This window comes from Corvus brachyrhynchos, unplaced genomic scaffold (assembly GCF_000691975.1).
Source record: "Corvus brachyrhynchos isolate BGI_N302 unplaced genomic scaffold, ASM69197v1 scaffold266, whole genome shotgun sequence".
Classification (NCBI taxonomy): Eukaryota; Metazoa; Chordata; class Aves; order Passeriformes; family Corvidae; genus Corvus; species Corvus brachyrhynchos.
Genome location: NW_008238633.1, coordinates 1,570,994 through 1,582,189, shown reverse-complemented (window position 1 = coordinate 1,582,189; position 11,196 = coordinate 1,570,994). Strand labels below are relative to the sequence as shown.

General features: G+C 43.0%; 1 protein-coding gene across 2 annotated transcripts in view; it reads right to left on the bottom strand.

The window, feature by feature from the left end:
- Window positions 1-6,936: 6,936 nt before the first annotated feature.
- IQSEC1 (IQ motif and Sec7 domain 1) overlaps window positions 6,937-11,196 on the bottom strand; it is a 165,308-nt gene continuing 161,048 nt past the window's right edge. For both annotated transcript variants that reach the window (XM_017737299.1, XM_017737300.1), the window contains exon 16: window positions 6,937-9,572. In XM_017737299.1, the coding sequence (XP_017592788.1) occupies window positions 9,534-9,572 (39 nt within the window). In that variant the 3' untranslated portion in view covers window positions 6,937-9,533. The remainder of the gene's footprint in view (window positions 9,573-11,196) is intronic.

Genomic DNA, 11,196 nt, shown 5'->3' with positions numbered 1-11,196 from the left:
CAGCCGAGGCCCGCGGTGCCCTTCCCGGGCCGGCAGCTCCTGCATGAGCCGCACGGCCCACCGGAGAACGGCTCTCGCTGCATACAGGGAGTCTTTGAATCGCCATCCTGGAGCGAAAGCAGCGGTGCGGGCCAGCCGGGGAACAGGACCACAGACAGGGATCGCTGCATCCCCGCGTGGGTCTGGTGGATGTGCTGAGCTGCACGCCGAGCGCATGGAAATCGCCCCAAAACATCCATCGAAGCTCACCCCCGTGCCCCGTGTGTCAGGAGCCGGAGCAGGATGGTGTCGGCAGCTCCAGCCCTGCCCTGAGCGGCCCCGCACTCCTGCAGCCCTTTCCAGACGTAAGGAAGTGCCAAAGACAGAGCACTGTGCCGCGCGGTGAGCGCTGCCCTACACCGAGCATTCCCTTTCCTCCTTCGCTTTCCCCTGCCATCCCTTTGGCAGCAGGTGGTGTCTTTTTTACAAACCTAAGTGCCAAACCCGCGTGAAATTACTGAGCCGGTTACCCGACACAGAAATCTGATTGAGAAGCGCTCACCGCTCCCCTTCGGCACAAGAGGTCACGGTCAGGTTTGGAGCATCAGCACCCCACAGCTGCTGCTCTCCTCTGCAGGTGGCTGGGACTCCTCAGGGACACAGAAGGGCTTTCTGAATGCTAAACTTCATTTACTCAAGGCTAGAATTAATTTATTTGAAATATTTCTTTCAACTTAAATAAGTTTAAAATAAAGGCTGCTGCTACTCTCTCATTTTAAGCATCTCCATGTCCATCTGCCCTCATTTTGCTTTGCTCTGTGTGGAACTGCAGAGTGTGAAAAATGGCTTTTACACAAAGAACAAGTGCTAAAGGTAAACACAGGCTTAACGAACTCATTTATTTTGCTTACTTTACTTACGACTCATAAAACATAAATCCTTTCATCTTGCAGCCCAAATAAATTGCCATGTTGGTTGCCTCTCGACTGTCACTGAGAGGGGACCTGGCTGGCACTGCAGTGCTGAAGAGGGGATGCCACACCAGTGCCACATCCCGGCTCTGGGCAGAAGACACTGTCCCGGGGGTCAGGAGAGGTGTGGGTCCCACAGCACCTCCCAGACTGAGTATGCCACAGATGAAAGGGCTAAATTGAGGCCACCCTGTCCTGAGACAAGTCAGGCAGGTTCTGGTCTGTGCAAAGGGGTGATGTGGCAGCTTGAAAGAAAGGGTAAACAGAGCTTGGTAAAAACTGCTTGAAGAAAATGATCCAAACGGTGAAAACAAGGCTGGGCAGTTGGGAAACTCAGGGAAAAGATTCCTCATCAGGAAATTCAAAAGAACTGAGGCAGCAGCCAGCACACCCCACCCTGTGTGTTCATTCACCAAGCATGAGGATGGCATTGTGAGCATATCCTACATAAACACCCGGGCGTTTTTCCAATCACAGGGGGTGAAATCACACCCACAGCATGAAACTGCAGGCAGACCATCACTGGCACAGAGAATCCTCTGCTCCTGTGCTGGCACAAATGGTGCCACACCAGAGATTTTGTCCCATCCATGCAACTCTTCCAGCACTGTGTGTAATCTCAGCTGAAATCACGCTTCTGGTAGCTGCAGTTCTCTGCAGAATCCCACCATCCTGACCTGATACATCTTCAAACTGCCTTGCACAGAACTGTACAGTCTACTGGAAAAAAAAAAAAATCGGTATTTTTTGCCTTCTGCTTCAGGAACATGCCCAGCCTTTTCCTTTCCCCACTTTTATTTATGACTCCTCTCTTCTGTCTCTGCCACTGAGGTATTCATCCACGTGTTCCCATCATTTCAGATTCCCTTCCTGGGCCAGCTAATCCCTCAGCTGTTACAGCTCTCCATAACTCACATTTTGTGACCAACCACAACTCCCACAGTGATTCCATTTCAGCCCATTCCACACACAAGTGGAAGAATTCCTCCCTGAGAAGGAATTCATGCAAGAGAGGTAGAGATCAGTAAATGACTACCATAAAATTACCCTTCAGTTTTCCTTTTTGATTCTTCTGTATTTTTCCAGCAGCTGCTTAAAAATTGGTATTCAGTAATATAATGACCTGGTAACATTTAGCTCTTTGAGACATAGATATTTTATTTACTGAAAAAGCGTCACTAAATAACTTTATAAAAATATCCACCAGGCTTTGCAGCACTTCCAGGAAAATACATAAAATTCCTCCTCTCTTTATGCAATCATTGTCTGCTCCTTTTCAACCTGACAGATGGTACGAAAGTTTTGCACTTGACACTGATAATTGTCTTTCCCACAGGCATGTGATGATGTGCTCATTGCATCACTCCTGTCTTGGAATATTTTCTTAAAAGCTGGCTCACAAATGAAATCCTGGGAAAGGTGAGGGCAGGAACTGGTATTTCCACTTTTGCTCCTGGTTACGTGCTGTGGAAGTGATGTGATGTGTTTGAAACACAGATGTTAACACGGTCACTGTATAAATACATAAATACATTTATCCAGCGTTGTCCATCCACACTGACTGTCCTGTGGCCATCTCAGAAACCCCCTGAAAAATAAAGATACATTCTGTTAGTGAAAGGGATTCCTCACAACTTGAGGTGGAACTTACAGGCAAATTGTCCATCAGCTCTGCCATGTTAGATTGAAAGGAAGCACTAAATGGCCTCATGTTTTGAAGTATATTTTATTTCAAATTACACTCTTTTTTTTTTTAAACAGCCAAGTAAGATTTAATTTTTCAAGCAAGAGAAAATAGGCCAAGTACTGTATTGAAATGAAGTTTCTTGCTCAGTGAAGGGAGATAACCTGAACTCAGTGCAGCAGAGAAGCTTTACTGTGGGATTGCACGCAAGGAGCAGCAGGCCAGCCCGCTGGCTTTATGTCACACGCAGGTGACAGCCATGAGAGACAGGACAAGGGTGGCTATAAAAAGGCCTTGCAGTAACTGGATAAAGCACATCTTGGCACTATTCATGAACACAGAAGGGAGATGGATCAAGAACCTCTTTGCCAAAATAAACTTTATCACACTCTAATGTTGGAGAGAAGGAAGGAGCTCCATGAGCTCAGGAACACTTCATTAATAATGTATCAGTCCAGTAACTCACTCCATCCCAAATGAGGCATCTGTTTCTCCCTTTTCGTATCTGGGAAGAGAAACAGATGACCCAAAATGCCAGTGCTTTTTCACCAGCTTTTTTTCCAAGTCATTTCAAGTTCCTGCAGTCAGAGGAATTGCTCAGGCCACGTCTCCTGTGGTTCACTGCTAATGTACAGACAGGTATATATATATTTTTGCATGAAGCTATGCAGTCAGTCTGCAAATATGAGCAGGGTCACTGACTATTGCAACAGCCCAGAAAGGTGCATGCTGCACTAACAGAAAAAAATTAGAAAGAGTGGAAACAAAATTTCCTCCACCATTGGGTATAAAATACACATACAGACAATTTTGAAAATTTACAGACTGGCATAGCAGAGGAGTTAGCACATAATCAAAGACATTTTTAAAATCTGCTGAAATGCTGTGAAAATTCAGGGCTGTAAACACCTGGGATGCTTAAAGTCTGAATTGGAACATTCAGCACATATTTGTCACTGGGCTGGAAAACGTTGCTGCTCTTCCAAACTCAGGGGTTGAAGGACAACAGAAGTATCTCAAGCTGTGGTGATTGCAGGGGTGTTTGGGTTTTGGTGGGGTTTTGTTAGATTTTATTTTTAGGTATGGCAAAGGCATTTTTGGAGCCTGGTGTACGGGCTGAGGCAGAAGCAGAGACACGAGACTACCAGAAAGATAGCAAGGACAATATATAGGGTGAATCATTAAATAAAAATGTTCTTTCTTGTTGGAGATGGACATAAAGGAATAGTAGCCAGCAAAATGAAGGCATAAACAGCCAAGACCACACGGGGAGCTGGTGGAGGAGGAGAAAGATGCTCGGGGGGGTGGTACCTCCCTGCAGGGTCCCGCATTCAGCTGAGCTCTGCTCCTTTGCTTCCCTCCTCCCTCACCCCAGGGCAGCACCCACTTCCTGCACTCCCCAAAGGCTCTGTGTCCTCTCCCACTCCCTGTCCTGCCCCACAGCTCAGCCCCAGGAATGGTGAGGGAATGGTGAGCTCCTGCCAGGGATCCTGCACGCTCCATCCTGCTGGATCCGAAGGTGGCGAGGCTCCGTGTGCGACAGCCAGATTGCTTCCTCACTACAAAACCAGAATGGCAATGATTAGATTAATTCATTCCCAGCCCTGGTTCACTCTGATCCCACTGCTGAGTCACACAACTCCTGCACAGTCCCTGCTTTTCCCACTTCCCTGGACACAAACCCAGGGCCCATTTCCCGGTCAGAAATGAGGCATTGTTTTGTACCAGAGCTCAGAGGCTGCAGAGAAAAGACATTTTCCACCATGCATGCATAACATTTCATTTGCCTTAGAATGAGATTCCTCTGCTCCTCTTATTAAAGACAGATTATTTTTACTTTGCTCATTACACAGACCTGTCTAAAGCACTGTGTGCAAGTATGAAAAAGAAATGAAAGCTCCAGTTGTGTCATTTCCCAGCAGAGCTGATGAATTGTACACTCGTGTGGCTGCTTTCAGCTGCTGTGTCTCATGAACCATGCTGCTAATTTCACATCTCAGTTACTGCAAAAATGCTAAATAAAGGGGATTTTTTTTCATTTTATCCCTAAAAATATGCATTTATTCACATGGCAAAAGTGATAAATCTAAACATTTGAAAAAAGTGATGGCTTCAAGTCAGCATCACCCACACAACTTTCATTTAGATCTTGTTTATCTGAAGTACTTCCAGCAGAGATATTAATTTAAGCTTTTCCTAACTCTCATGACCAGCCTCATCCTGCAGTTGATTTAGTTTTGCTGAGTAATACAGGATTTGGCTTTAATTCTTGAAATAATAGGAAACAGAAAGAAAGTCTACTAAAAAAATACACCTAAAATGAAATATTTGTGTGGTTTAGATATTTCTATTAGATTAGCTGTGCTATGTTCTCTTCCAGGAATTTTATGTCAACAAAATACAGCAGCAAAAATCACTCAGTAGGGTAAAAACCCAGAAAGGTTCCTCTGGAAAAGGTGTATTTAATGCAGCTGTAACACCATCGAGGGTTTATTATGGCACCTTACTCTTAAGTACATTGTTCCTCTTATGCAAATACATTTGTCACTAGGTAGATGTGCTGAAATATGGTTTAATCACACACCTTCATAATTCTGATCCCTTTTGACATGACAGTTTAAATAATGTAGGAAAAAACCCCTGGAAGCTGGGGCAATGCTTCAAGCTCCACCTAAAATGCTGTGGGATGAACAACTCTGGAGGGAAGGGATACTCTGGGTTCTGGGTGACCAATTCCCTGCAACAAATGCAGAAATAACTGGGGCTCCCGCATCTCACCTGTGCACAGGGTGTAGATGAACAAAACATTGCACAACCATTAAAAGAAAATAAATGTATGCTAAAATACCATACCTGTTTTTATGAAACTCTGAATGAAAATCAGTCATTAAGGCCAACTGGAAAAAACAAAGTAGAATTCATTAACTGTTAAGTCAACAAAAATCTGAAGAAAGATACAGATAAAACATTTAAAGTCCTTCATTTTGTTTTTCTATCATTTTAATCTTGCATTTCTTTATTTCAACCAAAATAATACAAAGAATACCTGGGAAAGAACCTGTTGTTAAAAAGTTGCTGTCTAGAAGAGCTTGAGAAGTTGTTTATTGCATGAGAACTCATTCCTGCAACCTGTGTGTGTACTGCCATGTGCAGACCTCTTGTCTTCTCAAAATGTATCAACATTTTACAGATCTTAATTTCTAAACCAGGAATAGAAGTATCAGTGAAGAACAGCTCTGCAAATTCTTCTACTTCCACTGGAGAACGTTTCCGTGGTACAGAGGCACTGGACACCTCCTAAGGGGTCCCACAGCTCAGAGGGTGGCACAGAGGATGATGCTAAGTGAGTACTTACCAGTCAAAAAAAATCAGTGATCAAGATGCACATCCTGAAATTACAGCCCTTCAGAAAGAGGTCACAGTCGACTATTCCCACAACGTAATTCAAGAATTGCCTAAAATTCATAGAAAACAGAAGCAAACACAGTATTTAGTCTGAACTGACAGCTGAGCATTAGCTTGGACAGGCTTCTCGGACACTGCAATCCCCTGGAAGTGCTGGAAATGCACAAAGGGCAGAACACAACGGAATATCCCCCAGTCGTTATCAAAGCAACTGCAGGATGTGATGCCAAATACTGGGAAGGCCACGTGTGGCAAAGGATCATTCTGGGCTGTAAACTGAGACACACACAAACAGAGAGGACGAGGAGTAACAGAGCAGTACTTACGCAGTGACGGGGCGGGAGGTCTGAGGCCACAGAGGGAGGCACTGCCAGCTCCTGGGGGATGGGTTCCATGGAGCAGCCCAGGACTGGCCCTGGCAAGGACAAACTGGGCCCTCCCCAGGCAGGGCAGAAGTGCCCTGGACAGGAGCTCCTGAGGCCACCCGGGGTCAGCTGGAGACACAGCTCCAGGGGCAGGTGGTGTCAAACCTGTCATCACCGTCCAGGGCTCGAGGGGTTTGGGAATTGTCCGCCAGGGCCTCTGCAGTGCCTCCCTGTCTGCACATCTGGGTGTTGGAGTCACTGTCTCCCTGTCTGCCTGCACACCTGGCTGCTGGAGCCATTGCTCTTTAGTGACTCTAGAACTGAACTTATTACAGCACCACCACACCAATCCAAGCCTAGTGAGAAGGGGTCACAGACTCCACTCACCAGCTGATCTTTAATTCTTGGCCCCTCTGAAGTGAGCAGCAGAAATCCCATTGCCTCAGCAGGGCCAGGATACCATTGGAAGGAATTTCCTTCATTTCAAATATGAAGAGTTGAAGCTCTTGGATTGCACGAAATGAGAAACAAAGAGTTTTAAATGATTTATTTGATTTCTCCACATGATCACAGTTATAGTTTTACATCAATAGGGTCTGTTACTACTTACAAACAGAATGCATATTAAAATGAAAGCACTCCTTTCTTCCCCAGAGTTACAAAAGGGGTCTCGAGCCTCCCCAGAACAGAAGCTTCTTGTAAGCATAATGATTTTGAAGTCTTTAACAGTCTGCATTCAAGACCTAATTCTAACATATTAATACAACTCAAAGCTGACTCAAGTTCCTAGCAGGAGATAGGCAACCTCAAAGTGACTGCAGACTTACAGTAATGCTAATTTACACACTATGTACAATTTAGAGAATTGTCTATTCCCCCTACTGGTCCCATTTTCACCACCCCCTTTTCTCTTTTCCAAATTGAATCTTGTTATTGGTTCCACTTTTCTTTTAAATATATACACGAGAATCCATTTTGCAGGCAAGAAGTGCGATGGTATTTTACAAGGGAACAGCAAAATGCATGCTTAACTGCAGAAAACACACAGCTTCATATGGAACAGCAAGTCAACATCTAGAGATTCAGTGTTTAAATATCTGCTGACCATCTTTCAGCTCATTTTATCAAGAAACAAGAGGCTTCTGCTGCATGCAGTACATGATGGGAAAATCATTCTACACTGTATGTTAGACTTTTTTTTTAGCAATACAAGACGCACATTATATTAGGATGAACTTTGTTTTCTGTTTTTACACTGTTTTACATTTCATTCTTAACTTAAAAAAATAAAAACCCCAAATATATATTTGATTGTTGTCCCAGAAAAGATGTTTTTTTGTTGCCACACCTTCATTCTTTACGTTTCCCTTTCATTTGTTCAAATCAGCATTACTGCTTTGCCACATTGTTTTTGGGAAGAGAGAACCACGGTCACTCTATGCACTTCTGTACCACTTTGTAATTGGCAATGGCATCTGAGAAAAAACCTTCTCAATTCTACTCCTGCCTGCAGGCTGAAGAATTCATTTTAATTCATTTTCTTAACCCCACGCAGTGTTAAGTGCTGGAATTTTCCTATTCTAGGCATGACCCACACTGCCCTAAGCAACTGGTAATCAAGGACGGAGTCAGAGAGGTTTTACTACAACCCTAAACAAGCAGCAGAGGTCTGGAGACTTGTGCTGGCACCAAGACACGTTTGTTTGGTTGGAGTACATAGAAACACATAGTCTAAGAAACAAAACAGAACAAAACTAGGGAAAAAAGAAGTCAAGTCCACTGTTTCTCCTCATTGGCTTGAAAGAACAGAGTTTCCAAATCGTGTGCTCTCACATGACCAGTGTTGGTTTCTAACCAGCCTCAAAATGAGCTGTGATTTCACACATGCAGCTCCTGCACCCCCAGGGCAGGCCCAGCCTCCTTCCCCGTGTCCATGGAACCATGTGGAAATGTTTCTGTGCATGCACGTTTGTGACATCTCCTGAACACTTTGGTTCACAAATACATTGATTGCACATGAAAATCAGTGGTCAGGCACTAAACTGTGGCTTACTCTTTCAGTACAGAATATTTATATGTAACTCTAATTTAAATGAATGAAAGGGTTTTTTAAACATAAAGCAAATGCAGATCTGGGAGATTTAACATCTTCAGTGTTAATCAACACAGTGAATCCGATTTTCCTCTCCACTGCTACTGCATATTCTGCCTTTATTCTATACACAGAATTTTACTTATATTATGCCTCTGCATCTGAAACAAGTACAGACTCCATCACCCAGTGAAGAGGAGCTTTCTCACCTCTGTTTTAATTAAAAGATGCAGTTTCTGAGAGATGTTTGTACCGGAATGGTTCTTTATCTTTTCTGGAACAACCTATAAATTACAGTTAGACTCTACTATTGGTACAGATGTATGAAGAAAAGTCTACATATTGAAATATGTTATCACTTTACTTCAACTAATATCAACAGTAACACTGATATATTTTGCAATTATACAATATGTAGAGTGTAGCCTCACACTAATAACATTAGATGACATGCAGACAGTTCTACTTTCCCTTATAAGAACAGTATATATTTTTTAAACTGCAAGGAACAGAGCCTCAGGGGACCCAGGTGGGCCCTCTTAAGGTAAGCCGCAGAATTTGGAATAGAATGATACAGAAAAATAATAATCACTTGCTTTCTTTTCATGGAGATCATTCAGAGGAGAAGGAGCAGAAGGGGAAAACATATTGCACATGTGTGAAACAAACGTGGACTGCTGGAAACAAAAGGCTCAACTCTAGATTGCTGTATTTGCTCTCTGTGGAGGTTAACAAAGTGCTCAGTTTGCAGTTTTGCTGGTATTGTGGTACCCATGGTATGAAAGGGAAAAAATGACTGAACCTCTCCCATCCCCCCCACATTAGAGGTGCCATGAGCCAGCCAACGTGACAAGTCACTCTGCTGCTCTCATGTCCTCCTAATTTGGGACACTTTTATTACTGTTACGTGGAAACCCGCCTGGTTGGAGCTGTGATTACTTTTACCCATCTCTTACTGGAACTTTTTGCTCATCCTCTTCAAGGTTTGCTTTTAGGCTGGTACAGTTTTGCAGTTGTGATTCCTTTGTCTCTACTGTTTAGGTGTTAAGTCCTTGCAGTGGCTCAAAGTGCTGAAACTACAAAGTAGGTGCCATGGATAATTTTGTACAGGATTTCGGGATACAAATTGTATAGAAATTTGCAAATGGTTTGGTTACAACATGTAAGCAACAACAGCACAGCCTATTTTTATGTGATGTCTTGCAACTAACTGGACTATGGAAGTGAGGGTTTGAGCATAAACTCAGCCTGCTGAGTGCTGGGTGCTTCAAACTAACAAATGTGATGAGTAAAAATGGTAAAGCCACTTTGTTGCTAGCACATGGCTACATGGAATTACAGATTTTTTATTTTTTTTAAATATATATATATATATAAAAACCCTATACTAAATTCTAAAACAAACCTTCAAGTTTTAGAGCACTTCCACTGGAAACACTCTGGACTAGAATTCAGCTTCGTTGGGGGTAAAAATGAGAAATTATGGTAAACAGGAACCAAAGTAGCTGAGAAGGATGGAGGTTTGCCATTTTCATGTTTGAGATGAATGTTTTTGCAGTGTTTACATGCACCTGGCGGAACTCTTCCCGTGTGGTCGTTCAATCCATATGCTTACAAAAGAAATGTGGATCATGTAAATTCACAGTTATCACAGCCTTTAAAGTGTCTAAGAACTTGTGTGACCAATGCTTGGAGGTGCCCCCTGGTAAGCGGGCACCCTACATTGCTACGGTATAATTACTGCATCTTAACGAGTTTGCTTACCTGAAATAGCAGAGCAGCTCTAATACTGATTACGTATGATATCATCGTGTTAATAAAATAAGGATTTATACAAAGCAGTATTGGACTACAACATTTAAATGCTATGTTACTTGGCACATTTAGTAATGATTGCTTAGAAATCTTAACAAGTCCAGGGGACTTGTGATGAACGTACTGAAATGTCTGAAATTGGTTTCTAACGTTTAATGTTTTTGGTCTACTCTTTCATATGCTATTCATCTATTATACTGTCCTATCAAGTAAGTGGAATTCCTTGTAAAGTCTATATTGCTAGTTTTGTGGACTGAAAAAATTTCTTTCCAAGCACAAATGTTAACTATACAGTATATATATATATTTATATGTATATATTTATATTATATAAAGTTTACTTACGTACTTTCATCAACCATATCAGGTCTACTTATTTTTTTTGCCCATTGAGAATAAAAGAGCAAGAATGCAACACTTGGTTCTGTCTCACTTTTTTTCCTGTGTTTTTTTCATAGGCTAGCTTTTCATTATGCGTGTAAAATTGTCCAGGGATTTGGTGTAAAAGGTAGCTTTCCTCAGATTCAGCAAGCAGCATGTTTTCAAGGCAAGTTTGGAAATAAGAACTAACCAGATGGTGGTGAACATCTATCCAGTAGATAAGTAAAACCACTATGTCCTGGGCTAACCGGAATTATTTTATTTAGTAACAGCAAGCCTTTAAGCTCATTAAACGGCCTAGGTAAAAACTGACGGTGTGGTCTGTTGTCTGCTGCAAGTGCCTTTGTAGCTGGCTTTAAAACTAGAGTTACGAGGAGGGTCTTTAGGCCTAGACTAGGCCTAGGTCTTTAGGCCTAGACTATGGTGCTGATGCCGCTGTGTTTGGGCTTGGTGCTGGCGGAGGTGGCGGGCGGCGGGGGCGGCCCGTGGTGGTGCGGGCCGTGG